The 15,808-nt window shown below is 36.5% G+C and overlaps 1 protein-coding gene across 13 annotated transcripts in view; it reads right to left on the reverse strand.

The window, feature by feature from the left end:
• Positions 1–2,065: 2,065 nt before the first annotated feature.
• Positions 2,066–15,808, reverse strand: part of LOC5576845 (PTB domain-containing adapter protein ced-6) — a 271,935-nt gene continuing 258,192 nt past the window's right edge. For 12 of the 13 annotated variants that reach the window (XM_021841805.1, XM_021841814.1, XM_021841809.1 and 9 more), the window contains one exon: positions 2,066–3,416. In XM_021841805.1, coding sequence (XP_021697497.1) covers positions 3,348–3,416 — 69 coding nt within the window. In that variant the 3' untranslated portion in view covers positions 2,066–3,347. The remainder of the gene's footprint in view (positions 3,417–15,808) is intronic. The other variant, XM_021841810.1, reaches the window with a different exon arrangement.

A 15,808-nucleotide genomic window follows, 5' to 3' on the forward strand; every position in this document is an offset into this window, starting at 1 on the left:
ATATGTTTTGTGAAACATTTCAGCTAATAACGCTTATATTACTAAAATTAATAATTCATATGTTAGGGAACATATTATTACACATAATTCATAACAATATACATTTTTAGAAATAGTAGTTTTTGTTTACTACATCAATAAACGTGCGTGTTGAAACTAGATAAAATTTACAACATTAAATTTCTCCTGTACAAAGTATCACGAATGTACTCTAGCCTCTATCGTTGTATTAGTAGAATGTTGAAAGTCTTTTCATTACACATCACAGGTATTTTCCGGAATCTGTTTGATTTTCCCACAAAAAAATCATTTTTTTCGGTACGATGTCTAAAACATTGAAAATGGGGGTGAGATTGGGTCAAGCAATAACGATAGTAAATTAAATTCCAAGTCCACTTTTTGTACATTTTACGGTGCCGGGTGTTCTCTTTTTTCATTAAGATGTGTTTATTCTTTCTAAATACAGCTTCTCTGAAACATCAAACAAGTCTACTTGAGTATTCCGTGCATTGAATAACAATACAACGCATTTTGACAACTTCTCAAACCAGCAACTGTGTTTCGTGCGCAGCAACATCGTAAATTTTTATCAAAAGGGTGTTTTTTTTTCTAAATTTGATTATTTATCAGTGTTTTCATATTATAGAAACATCTCACGGAAGTACACATGAGTTGGATCGCTGAAATACTGGGATTATGACGTCAACTTCTGCCTGAAATTTATTGATCGTGGAATGTCGCACCGAAATTTAACTACTTGCGAAGGTTTAAAATAATTACTGTTTCAGTACACCTTTGGGGAAACTGAATGGGCTTTATAGCAATGGGGATGAGACTTTGAAGACAATTTGAGGGAAACACCAAGAAAATTTATGTAAACTTGACGATAAATGTTGAGTTTACATATTTTTTCTCATAGCTCTTCATTTTTCAGTATAATCTTTCTTTTAAGTGGGTTTATCATACTGGTGAAACATCTTAGATATCTTTTTGTCTTGTTAGCATCGTTTTTCATCAATATTTTTTAGTTGTGAATGGTTTTGAAATCATATTCTCAAAAACAAGTTATTTCAATTACAGTGACCCAATGTCACCCCTTCTATGGGGTGAGATGGGTCATTTTTCATTCACTTGTGGTGCCGCTGTGAATAAATATTTGTCTTTAATTTTTTGAACAGTTGTTAATGTACTATCAAAGTACATATACACCAAATTTGAAGTTTATTGGAGTTAAATTGCGATAGATATTCAAAAAATAAATCGCACATATCCCTTTTTGACCCATTGTCACCCCCAACGACGGTACCCATATTGTATGGGTTTGAAGTGATTTTCGCAAACCGGAAGTCGCCATCTTTGATTCCAAAATGACGTCGGACATCGATTTCCTTCATGTACTCGTCGCCTCCATTCCAAAAATTCCTATGTTATAAGGTAGAAAAGAGCTAAATTGTGTACACTTGGAGCATGTTTTGCCAACACACTCCGTCAGCATCACTCTTTGCGTAATCGCTTACACTTTCTTCCCTACTACGCGCCCTCATTGTGTTCGTGTTGTTACACTTTGCGCGCGCCTGTCTCCTCTTTTTGCAGTGGTTAAATTCTGCTCTTTGCGCGCATTATGCGAGTTGATGCCAGCCCTGGGCCCAGGACCGGGTCCAATGGAGAAGGCTTCTTAATTCGGCGTAGATTCAACGCAATATCAAGGAATTGTTGCCCATCATGTATCAAGTAAGTAAGCATCAAGCCCTACAGATTGCGGTAGTGTGAAACGTCAAACACGAAGAACTGTCAGTGTTACGTCTGTTTGTCTATGATTTTTACGATGCAGCATGACGATGGACGATGAGTTCATTTTACTCAATAAAAAATATTTAGCAGTCGAAATAAGTCACTTGGCCCCGGATATAATTATTGACAGTGTTTTTTCTCTGAAAAGTAATCCTTAGTTGACTCAAAACTGTGGGGTACCTAATCATAAAATAATGTTTATCAAGTTCGTTAATTTTTTTAAATGATTTTAAGAAATTTCGGATATTTGAGCAATTAACTGACTCTTCAACGGTTTTCTATATTCAATATTCAGTTTTTATTGATCATATTGCTCACAATATCATCTCCTAATCGTATCTATAACTAGAATAACAATGGATCTACAAATAGTACATTTACTTGATTACATTTTATTGCGTACTCTCAATATTTCTAGTACATAATATAATCCTTCATCTTGTTCTGTTTCTCCTTTCTTCCGAGTTTACTCGCTATCCATAGTGTACATACATTGACAGAAATATATTAAATTTATTCTCTAAACAAAAAAAATATGTTAACTTTCACTATAACACTCACAATGCAGAGTGGTGGGCGATAGAGAAAAAAATGGAGAAAAATACAGGACAATGCAAAAAAGGTAAATAGTTTATAATCTATTGTACGTATTGAAGGCTACGTACCATAAAATAAATCACTTCTAAATTTTCAAATTATTCCAATTCGGCTAACCAAAGTAAATACAATAAAGATTTCAATTTAGCAAACGTTCTCACCTTAGCACCGTTTCGACATTTGTACCGCGCGTAGCTTCAGCTAGTCGCCGCTAGCGAGAGCGCGCCTTGCGTTCTTCTTTGGGCGGGAAACTTGCATTCAACTTCTCTTGTGGGCGCCTTCTACACTGATTGGAATGTTCAGGTTGCTTTCACTATATTACGCCACTAGAAATTAAGGAAGAATCTGCGCGGTGTGCTTTGTCGTATCGTTTCCATTTCATCGTTATCACATTGTTATGAGGGGATAAAACACCACAAGGTTGGGTTGCTTCATACAGTTTAATTCTCGATTGGATAACCCTTTTAATACTATCAGTTTGGACCTCAGGTGTGCCAACCAGAGCACGTGGCCACCAAAAAAAATCTATCCATCTAATCTACAAAAACCAAATTTCCAACTCTGTCTCAAAAAACAAGAACAATAAATCTTCCCATCTGATTGCGGCTGCTTTCCACGCCAATAGTTTCCCTAGGTAAAAGGTGATTATTTGTATAGTGCACTAATTAATATAAAGATCATTCCCGTTCCACGCGTTGTGCCCGGCGGTTTACTTTTTCAAACGAGAGAATAAAAGATGGTATGAGATTCACTTAAATGGTTCATGGCGCGGTGTGAGATTCAACTGGAATGAATGATACAATTTGCCTGGGATTTTCTTCCGAAAGAAACTAACAAAAATAGACTAACCAAATGTAAACGTGCGTGCGTTTTCGGAAATGGTGGGCGTGCCCGAAGAGGGGGGAGGGTGTATGTGATCTGGATCCTGAAGCAGGAAGACGGTTGGATGGGATTGTTCATCACTTTTTCAGCGGATCGAACGTGTCCAGCAGATCGTCCGAGCTAAATAAGCCGTTTTTGGATGTGGTCTGGAAAGAGATGAATAAATACGAAAGCGATTAAAATGGAGTTTAAAAAATAACTTAAAATAAACAACATATAGAAGAATTCAATTTGATTACGAACAACATCAATACCAAAATATATCGAAGCGAAGAAAGCTTGAAGCAGTAACAAATAATAGGACAGAATAGGTAGACAAGAATAGACAGGATTAGACAGAATAGGTGGACTACTTATAAATGATAAAAATGACTCAAAATTCAATACTCGAATGACTCTAATTCTTTTCCCTAAATAGTACGCAAAGGAGTGTAAGTGACAGTGCCGTAACGCTTGAGCCGGGGAGTAGGCTCACCTTAGAGCGTTACACTATATAAGACCCCCTCCCTTCCCCTGTTGTGTTACCTAATATTTGAACGATCCCTAGACTGATGCAAATTTAGAAAATTTTGCTCATCTTTGCTTAAACGATGTCATTATGATGAGAATCTCCCAAGGTGAAGTGATTTGAAAGAAATTTGGCTGTGCACAAGCCATTAGAAGTTTACATGGAAATTATTATGAGATGGGACAACCTTTTGTGTTCAATTCTATAACTGTTCATCAAATTATTGTCAAAAATCAATATAATAATCATTTCAAGTGAAATTTCAATCCTTTGATTGAATGTCTGAATAATTTGTTACAGTTACCCCTCAGTTATGAATAGCACACAGATATGGATCAGATTTGGATTAAAACGGGAATATCTCATCAAAATAGAGTTGCAATTACGCAGCACACATTTTACCTACGTGGACCATAAATCTGTACAGCATCACAATCAATTGTAATATGCTTATTCATATTTTTTCCGTCCGTAGGAAATAAAATGTCAAGCGTATTCCCAGATGCGTTGATTCATATCTGTGGGGCATTGAAACCCATACCACAGTTATGAATCAAAGATAAGACGATTCCGAAACCAGAGCGTTAATGATTAATCATAAATTTAATCATGATTAATGATTAATGATTATGATTAATCAAAAATGTTAATCATTAATCACAAAAAATCAATTGTTAATCATTAATCACTAATAATAATCATTGCAATATTATGTTTTAATCATTAATCATTAATCATAATCATAAAGATCGCTAATTTTATACAGTAATCATAATCTTAATCATAAGTCAAACATTTAATCAATCATCAATCAATCATTGAACAAAATTTTACAAATTTTACAAATTTTACAACATTGCCTTCTAATGTATAAATAAATTTTGCATTTCTTATATCTTGTGACACAAACAATGAAAGTTTATGCTCAAGGAACGTCCAAATCCAACCAAGTACAGCATGGCTTTGCTTTGTATCCGAAGACGTTATCACAAGATATAAAAAGACCCTTAAATATATCCTCCACGTAAGACGGTGCATTTCTTAGGTGTATATGATCCGAATCCGAAGACGTGGTTGAAAGCTTGTGAGTGGTACCATTCTACATGAAGAATTGCTGTTTATAGGGGCAGATCATAAAATTTCGACCTAGCACTAGTTTTTTGGTCGTTCATAAGATTGTTGTATACTTTGTATGAATACCCGAAAATTGGCACAACATTGTGGCATTTCTGTCAATAGCTCCTCGCTGTTTTTGTTCACGTTTGATGTTTGCAATCTAACATCGCCAGCAGAAATCCACTGAATGTAGCAGAGCGTTAAGTTGATCTTGATTAAACATTCGATGATTATAAACGATACACCATGCTTAAAGTTTTTCAATTTGAATTGTTCTCTTCAATAATAAGTAAAGCCATTCATTTTCATGTTTATGACTCATTCGTTGCATACGTCAAGGCGTGTAAGAAGCGTCAATTCATTACGTAGGAAGATTATTTAATTATTATTTTCATTAATAATCATTGATTAATGGTTAATCATTCAAAAGCTAATGATTAAATGCCCAAGACGTAGAGATGGTCGGGTTTCACATTTTTCAAACCCGAACCCGACCCGTACCCGACTTATTTTATTTCTTCAAACCCGGACCCGACCCGAACCCGAGACAATAATTGAAAAGCAAACCCGGACCCGAACCGAACCCGAAAAAATTTCGCTGTGTAAACCCGAACCCGACCCGAAACCCGAAAAAAATTTGTAAGAAAAACCCGAATAAAACCCGAGTTTGAAAAGATAGTAAACTCATCGTTTCTGATGCATAAGGAAGCTTTTAGGTTGTTGCTCTGTTCACAATTCTCACCAAACCCGACCTAAACCCGACTTTTTGTAAGCTCAAACCCGACCCGTACCCGATAATTTTGCAGCCTTCAAACCCGACCCGAACCCGAACCCGAAAAATTTCAAATTTTCAAACCCGAACCCGACCCGAACCCGTCGGGTTCGGGTTCGGGTCGGCTTTCGGGTTTGAAAACCCGAGACCCGACCATCTCTACCCAAGAGTATGCTCTAAACGCCTTGAAGTATGCAACAAACAAGTTATATACATAATGATGAATTTTTCCCTTGATTAGCAATAAATCTGATATAAAATCTTTTGAACTTCGTTACAGCAAATTTTTAATCGCAAACCGTTTTTACTGAAATTTAGATTCAAATCAAGGAAGGGCAGAAATTTCATTAAATATTGTCTAAAAAATATGTTTCCTAATTTGACATTAGGCATATAAGGGTTAATCATAATCATTAATCATAATCACTAATCATACTGAGTTTAATCAATAATCATAATCATTAATCATTTAAAATTGTAATTTAATCATTAATCATAATCATTAATCATACTCTGGCTTAAAAATCAATCACAATCATTCATCATGACTTAAAATTTTTAATCAATAATCATAATAATTAATCATGATAAAAATGAATATAATCATTAATCACTTAATCAATCATTGCGACCCGTTAATCATTAACGCTCTGTCCGAAACAAACGCCAAAACGTATGCTTTCACTAGCACACCATTCGTTTATCTCGCAGATAAATTGCTGTTATAGTGTTTTGATCCATAATACGGATCCTCCTCTCCCACTGATCCACATCTGTGGGGTGGACATCGTTTGCAATATCTATCGAAATCGACACTTTTTCGTAAATAACCGGATATTTTGAGGTGTATTCTCAAAACCAACTATATTCCGCAGTGTCAGGGAGGTAATTTTGTTCTGTACAGCTTCACCATGTTTTTGAATCGTATTTTATTCTGAAAAATGACCCTTAGTTGATCCATAACTGTGGAATGACTGCATTATTGATTTCATAGTCTAAATCTGAGAGGGAGGGCACATATACTGCATACGAAATATGAAACAAAGGTTTTTCAAGCTGCAAGATAACTCTAACTTGCCAACGACAATCAAGGCATACTTGAAAAAAAACGCTAGTTTTCTTTTAATGTGTACCTTCGTTCTTTCCGGACAAACAATGAAGTGGGCCACATTTTTAAATACATATAATTTTCTTTTTAATTGGAAAAAAAAAATAAAAAATGCGTATTTCAATATATTTATTCAATATATTTTTTTCAAGTCAGTAGACGATTTACTCTTTGAAGGAAGCACCGCACTAGACAAAGGACTAACATGCAACGCCCAGTGAATACGAATATGCCTGCCAAATTCTTAACAAGACAATATTCATGAAAATAATCGTCAATTAAATTTCAAGAATACCACGGAAAACGCCTAAATGTAGGCAATTTCCAAAGGAATTTTCTAACATGCAGCCGAAATTTAATTATTTCAACAAAATTAGCAAATTGGTACGAATTTTGATGGTAAAATTGGGTTTGGGGATATATGTTAAGCATCCTCACAAACTTTCAGGCTGACTCCATGTTCAAATCCTCGTCTAGAACTAGAAGTTTATGGTTGTCTATCAATATCACACAAAACATGAACTGGAATTTTACATTATTTTCATAGAAATAAGCATTATTTGACGTAAAACCCTTAACAACACACATTTTGACAATATCTAAGACAAACAACGTTCATTTACTATAGATTGCATTGATTTTTGTGCACTATTAGTAAGATTTAAAATCGCATGACGCGGTGATCAATTTCACCCGAATTTACGGTACCGTAATCCGGGGGCAAATTGATCACTGGGGTGAATTTGATCAAGTCGGTACGAAATAGCATTTCCTTTCAAGGATGCTTAATACTTCGTTCCCATCACAGACATTCCTTGTTTTCTAGTTTATAGATGTCTAATGATGGTTTTAAACAATTGCATTATTATTAAGGTCAGTTTTGCATAGAAATATTCATTGTTTTTGAAGGTGTTATCAATACTGCTGGAAATATCGGCACTAAACAAACTGCTGGTGCTAGGCTTGCATGTAAACTTTGAGTGTTAAAAATGTAGTATTAGCTTCAGTGTGAACTGCTGAACTCATTTTTGAAATCGTTCAGCACTACAAGAATAGTTATTTTGCTCGTAAAACCGTTTTTTGTTGAATAAAGTGCTTGTTTCAAAGGAAATTGCATACATTTAGGCGTATTATGCAGATTTTCAAAGTTTAATTTTGCAATAAAATGATGATATACCCGAGTTGTAAGAATTTTGACATTTTTTTCAGATTTAGCAGACCCAAATTTAGTAGATAGGGGTATTTTACTTTTCAAAATATGCTTCATTATATAGTGATCAATTTCGCCCCAATGTGCCATTTTAATTTTTTTTATATTTAAACTAATTTTGTGAAATGCCAAATTTGATTTCATAAAAAATCGATTACATTAACTGATAGAGATCAATGAAGTACTGGTATTACCAAAATAACCAAAATAAATTATTTGGTACAATTTTTTAATTCCAAAGAAAATCATGACAAAAAGTTGTGAAAAAGTGATCAATTTGCCCCCGGATTACGGTACGACTATTTTGATCTTAAAAGCAAACGGTATCAATTATGCGAGATATGTCAATATGTCAAATCGTTTTTCATCATACAGTGAGGGATTCGCTGGTTGGAACACGATTGCCTTCCATCTAGCGAATCCGATTCGTTAGTTGGAACAACTGACAGCTGGTGAAAATGCTCCACACTAACGCATCTGGAGAGGAAATCGTCACGAAACGCACATATACATACGCATTTGTTCTATATACGGAGACTGCAATGCGACGGTACTCAGACGTCAAAGTCAGTTTGACATTTTCTGTTGACATTTGAGTGCTTTTTAGTTGGAATATTTTCCAACCAGCGAACATCCAACCATCGAGTCATTCCATGTAGCGGACCCCCAACGAGCGAATCCCCACTGTAATTGGCCATAGTCAAAGTACGGCTAAAGTCCAATTTCCAAGGTTTCAGTTCAAATATTCATACTTTTAGCAGAAAAAAACCTACATACAACACATCAATGGCATAATGCATAGCTCGTAATGTTAGTTTTCACCACAGACAATGTCAGTGAAGTCAAGAAGAAATTTGAAATCGATTAGGACGGCTGGCAGGACTTCAATCTTCGAAATGTACCCAAATGTTTTCAGTGGACAGTGGACAGTGAATTGGAAATAGAACCCACACTTCTTGACAAACAGATTTATTCCGAAATTTATTAAAACATCAACCACTTCTACTCAGCAATCAGTTCTTGGTAAATGTTTTGGAACATAAAAATTTATTCCTCTTTCCTTGTCACTCTAGGGAAGTTCACGGAACTCGATATCAATAGACTCGTTTCATGATGAGAAGCCGTTGAATGTAGACTAACATCATGGGATTGACGTCTATCCCTTGTGGGGGAAAAGCGATCCCAGTAGATAGCGATGCAATCGAAAACAGTATTACAATTGTACAACTCATCATTAAGGCGGCATCCATAAATTACGTAACGTTCTAGGGGGAGGGGGGAGTAGGCTTAAGCGTTACGGCTCATACAAAAAGCGTTACGGACGAGGGGAGGGGGTCGAAAATTTTCAATTTGAGCGTTACGAAATAAATGGACGCTGCCTAACTCCACTCAAATTAAGAGAAAAAAAACTTCCCGAATCCATAAACGCTCCTCATTGACGGTATAACACGGGTTGCTATGCACGCTCTAGCTCAAGCAGCAATGGACCGATGCACGAGTTCACCAATTTGACGTTTGAGCGGTGCCGAATTCACTTGTCGCCATGGTCACGTAAATAACACGGCACTGCTCAAACGTCAGATAGTGAACTTGTGCATCGGTCCATAGTTACTCACAGTTACTCTAAATGTAACACTAACCGCACGGCCATCAAGCCCACTAGCCCACGCGCACGCCCGAAAATATTCAATCAGTAGGTATAGAATGTGCTCTCGTGAAATAACTTTTGAATGCGCATGAATTGATTCTCATTCGATTTTTGTCACCTTTGCGAAAATATGTTTTTATCAATTACGCGCTTTTATATTGTTTGTCCATTGCTTAAGATCTCGGCTCACAGTGACAGTTCGTGTAGGGTGACCATATCCTGAAGTTTCAAAATCAGGACATTTTGCAGTTCTCACAACTTTCCTGTGCAAATTCCATTTTGTTTCAAAATCTGAACATGCCTCATATCCCTAACAGCAGCGATTACGAAGATCTCGAGGTACTTCTAATAAGCAGCTATTAGCATAACTATAAATTCTTAAATATAACTAGCCTTTTGCTAAGACAATAATCTATCACTTTTCATAAGACAATAAGGTGTAGACATAAGCTTGGTGTCTGATCATAATCTCACTAGGAAATTACAAAGAATGTCAAAAAAAAAAACAACCTAAGAATGTCAAAAGTATATTTAATACAATTTCAAAATCAAAATCCGCCTAAAGTCTTTTCGGAGATTTATTACAGATCATTCAAGGTAATGCCGCTTGGAGTTTTTGAATCATGGGTTTACAAAGAATCTGCTAATAATCTTTATAAAAGTTTTAGAAAGAAGCTTCTGATAAGTTTTAAATGAGATCTCGTGATAATTCGCCAAAGATCACGCAAAAAATCAATTGAAGTTTTTTTTAGGAAAGATTTGCCAAAGATATCCACTAGAAACCGACAGTTTTTTCAACACGATTCTAAAAGACATTTGTTAGGAATCTTTCCAGAAACTTATGGAGTGCCAGATGCTAATCTGTCGTGCTCTCCTAGTTTAATTTTCTACTTTCGACCATGGTTTTAATAAATATTAAGTCCACAGAAAGATCAACCGAATGGTTCCAGTGAGTATACGCCTAACACAAAAAGCTCCGCTGAAATTCCAAATTGTGCATTTTGAGAACAACTTTCAAAATGGCAGAAATCGTACAAGCTTTCCCATTATGTTATTTGGACTCATTTCCTTCATAAGAGCGTGGATATCATGTACGATTTCTCTTCATTAATTCTCTATTTCGTAAATAATTACGCCAAATTAAATAAATCTAATATTTCTTGTTCATGAAGCATGATAACGTGATTCTTTATCCAACAACTCGAGAACATGTCACGAAAAGTGTATGTGCAATAATGCAAAAAGCGTAGTGAAGAAATTATCGAAAAAATCTATCATTGCATCGCATTTGCTATCTGAAATACGATGATAGATTTTCATAGGGATTGATTGAAATTTGAAAGGAAAAACTGGTTTTTAATTTTGGATGATTGCTGATGATTGAATGATAGATTCTTGAGCCTTAAGTTCCAAAAATATGGCAAAGTAATGAAAGAATCTTTTACAATCTGATAGCGAAAACAATTTGTTAAAATACACCAAAATGATAACTTGTATTTTAGTGCAAGCCCAATGAAACCTATGAACAACATCAGAATCGTCAAACATCGACTGAACCTGAAGGTATTGTGATACAGTATGAAACGCATCCCAAACTTTCTATGCAGCTGAAGTCGACATTTGAACCACAAAACACAACGTGGATTTTGGGATATATGTCATTTGAATATTCTAGCTGTTTTTTTGGTATTAGGATAGCTTTTCATAATTCGAAATACCCAGGTTTAAATCATGCTGTCTTAGGATTGTTCTATTACTTTCAGAGCAACACTGTTTTCTACAGTAGAACATAGTAGTCTGGATTAATTTAATCTATACCTAATAAATAGATTAAATTAATCCAGACTACTATGTTCTACTCCGAAAAATTACATTTGGCAGTGACGTCATTCCTATCGCAAACGCGAACGAGTGCAAAAGAAAGCAAGGCCTGCTCTCCTTTACTATCCTCAAGGCCCCATACTTGACGATAGGAATGACGACACATGTTTTGATGGAAAATCTTTGTTTACACGTGGGAATAGCCTACCTTGTTGTGTATACCGTGCCCACAAGGAACTCCAATGTTGTCTGCCGAACAGCTAGTGAAGCATGATATACCGTGCGGGATCGAGATCCGTAGACCTAAGCATTGAATCTATATCTATCCACTTCATACAAAACGCCAACTATGAAGTGTACGGATTTCGGTGCCTCACTGAATGCCAGTCCACTTTAACCGGATTTCGACCACGGATTGCGACATGGTAATGACAAATTCAAATTGATGCTTTTCCTGTGGATGGAGGTGACTCTAGGATCGTCTCCATGAACGGAAACTGTACTACGCGATCTCATGTGGATGGTGGAAACCCTAGGATTTCCACCAGAGGCGAGTACAGGGTGGCCACCAAATATTCATTTTGAAATTTCCGCTTTTTCCCGGTTTTCCCGGTACAAATTTCAATATTTTCCCGTTTTTTTATCAAGGGGCCCAAACGTAAACGAGATCAGTTTTTGAGGAGAATATAAAATTCTACTTCAAGTTTTTCAATGGCATTTTAAGGAGATTTTTACGACCAATCTGAAAAATAGAATTATTTGTAGAAGATTGGCTTGTTTTTGGCTTCTACACAATTAATATAGAATGAAAAATTACTGAAAAACTTAAAAGTTTATTTTCTCAAAACTAGGCTTCTGGCACTTATACCCTCATTTAGCTCAATTGTGCTATTCTATTCTTGGCACTTTAAATTCACTTTGACAGGGATTTGTTTTAAAAACTACCAAGCTCATGTTTACCAACAACTAGTTGTCCCGGCAAACTTTGTATTGTCCAGTAGGCCGTACAGCAAGCGTTAAAAAAAACCCTAAATTTGTGTCAAATTTTTATTATTCGTTTTCTCAACTTTCTCGGAGGATTTTGAGAAATATTATTCCACACAAACGCGTCAGAGCCCTTGAGGAAACCAAAAGTGAAAGAATTGTTCAAATCGATCGTCTCGTTCTCAAGCCAACTCGTGACATAAAAACACCATTCCATTTTTATTTATATAGATATGCCCCTTTTGTGCATCTTACTACAATATATAAAAGTATTTCAATCCACAATATTTTTGTTTTTATCTTCATATAAATGAAGAGTTTACTAGAGCAAATAAGTTCAAGATAAGGATGAAATAGATCAAACAAAGCCAACGGTGTTGAAACATACATCACACCTTATTTATATAACTTTTGGTCAATTAGACAACGAATGACACATTAGGAGCTCATATGAATGAAAATCAACAAAACAAGTTTTCAAGTTTTCGAGAACATTTGGATTTATTGATTTATTTAAAGCATCTAAAGAAAGTTTTGAGTGCTTAAGCTGTCAGAAGTCTTGAAACTCAGATTCAAAACTTCGAGTAAGATAAGTTAGAGAAAAATCAAGTCAATGATAAGAGGAAAAAAATCATAAAATATTTCGAAACTTTGAAACCAATGAGTGAAGTGTTATAGTGTATCAAAGTAGATAATTTCTATAAGAAATTGAATCATTATTGTTTAAAAGTTATTTGTGCATAATAACACATGCTTAACGGCACTATCATCAATCGTAACAACTTTCTACGACTAATTTTAGTGATTTTGTAAATTCAGAGCTAAAACGAAGCCAAACTTTGAATTTTCAAGTGCACGAGACTGGAGAATTTGTCAACAGTTCGCGTTGAAAACCAATCGCGGAGCGCTGTTTGGTTCTCAAGTCTTGAGCTCTTGAAAATTTGAGGTGTGGCTTCGTTCTACAATCACCTTAAGGATCTTCATTCGAAATTATTTTCCCGGTGATCATCTCAAATTCCCGGTTTTTCCCGTATTTTTCCCGATGGATTCAAATTCCCGTCTTTTTCCCGCTTTTCCCGTTTTTCCCGGTTCGGTGGCCACCCTGAACTTAACCATTTTCCAGTCTCTTCCGCACCTAATGCCTCTCCATGGCAGAATCTGAACGTCGATAACCGCCATTTTTGGGTATATTACCAGAATGTTCGAGGATTTCGCACCAAAATTGGCACATTGTTTTGCAATACCATCGAGTGCAACTATGACGTCATTATTCTCATAAAAACTGGACTCATAATCATACTCATATTTATCAGGAGCACATAAATGTACTGACGAGCCTCCAACCAAAATCGTCTCTCAGCTCATCGGAATCCTAGTTTGCTGCACTAGACGGAGGCTCACGAAAATTCTAAAAGCGCGCGATGTGGGAGACTCGTCTCATGCGTTGTTCGGCGCTATGGCTCGCCATCGGCACGGTGTACTATATTGAGAAGGTGATATATTCCGAAAACTGACAGCTACTTGACGACGTCATTCCTATCCACCTCGAACAAATTTGCGAAAAAAAATGATCTAGTGATCCGGAAGGTATATGGTACGATAGGAGAGACGTCACATGTTTACAATCAAACTTGATATTTACATCAGTAAAAAGCCTGCCTTGTTAATTTTTATGCCGTGGCCATCGGTATCCAAGTTTTGAAACAACTGCTTAGTAACGAAGAGCCTCTACAACTATTTGCGCCTCATTATACAGGCGTCTAGATTGTCTACATGATATGGTCGAAGACTCACGATCCAAGAGTTACAATTTCGATCCTCATTGAAAACTATTGTAATCACTTCAATGGATTATCTGCTTTGCTCTTGCCCACAGTTAATCAGCAGAAGAATTCTCGTTTCATTTTGTATGGGGAAAGGCATCTAACTTCAAATATCTCGTAAATGGAAGCATTAATCGAAAACATATTTGGTAGGCATGATAGCCATCAGCATTGCGTTAAACCGGTACCAAATATTCTTTTGAAAATAGTTCCCAATGTTGAGAAATAACTCGTTAGATGCGTTTTGCCATTCAAATATTTTTCGCGTTACCTTTTAGCGATTTTTCGTGCATAGACACTAACGCATGCATGTAACCCATTATTGCGCTGAATTTTAAACAACACATCTGTCAATCAATTGCTCCTTAGGCGGCGTCCACAACTTACGTAACGCTCGGAGGGGGGGGGGTACGCTGGAGCGTTACGACTCATACAAAAATTTTAAAATTTCCATACAAAAAGCGTTACGGAGGGGGTCGAAAATTTCCAATTTTAGCGTTACGTAATAAAAGGATGTCGCCTTAGTACGGCCAATTTTAGAATGCGCTGCTTTGGTGTGGGCTTCCCATCAGCTATCGTGGAGTTTTAGAATGGAAAGCGTCCAACGAAGATTCATTCGTGTGGCATTAAGGAACCTACCCTGGCGTGATCCACGGAATCTGCCCCCATATGCTAATCGTTGTAAACTGCTTGATTTGGACTCTCTAGACCGGCGGTGCAAGACTCAACAAGCTGCTTTTATCGCAAAACTTCTGAACGGCGAAGTCGACTGTTCCAGAGTTCTTGCTGTTTTGAATATTCGTGTAGTTTCAAGAATGTTACGCGGCACTGCTTTACTCCAACCAAGGTTCCATCGACAGCTTTACCACGAGCTGATGACTGAAATGATCCGCATCTTCTCTAGTGTTGAACGAGTTTGGTGAATCTTCCCTGCGATTTACGTCACGCATCAGGCGGGAAAACGATTTTTAGTTAAGTCCCAATTTCATGTAGATGAAAATCAATCAATAATAATAATAAATATGAATAGCAATTTATCCTGACTGTAGTAGATATAGATTTGTGTTGCATTTCCGAAAAATAAATATAATAAATTGATTAGAAAATTGTAAGCGTGTTGGATTTCATAGCAGAACCCGCAGAACCCGTTCACGCATGAACGGATATCTCAGAGGGTTAAAGAGAAAGAGCGAGGGAAATGATTCACACGCATACTGATACTGATAGAAGCAGGCATCTCAGCTTTCGGATCTTCGGTAGCAAACGGGCGTTGAGGTGTGAGAAAGAGAGTAGACGTGTAGAGAAAATACACGAATGAAAAAAAACGAGGACTGAAACCAATGAAACCAATGCGTTCGTTCGGCGAAGGTTCGTAGCCGTTGTGATAGAGTAGAAAAATCATTCTGTTGGTAATTGTTGGCACGATCAGACGTGCTTTTAAAAGTCTAATTTTTGGAAGCGGAGTGTGGCGGATAGTCCGATCTGGCAAAATTGCAGATTTAGCAAATGCCGATCGGAACGTTACGACACTGACGTCCTACCAAAATG

This window comes from Aedes aegypti, chromosome 2, assembly GCF_002204515.2.
Source record: "Aedes aegypti strain LVP_AGWG chromosome 2, AaegL5.0 Primary Assembly, whole genome shotgun sequence".
Lineage (NCBI taxonomy): Eukaryota > Metazoa > Arthropoda > Insecta > Diptera > Culicidae > Aedes > Aedes aegypti.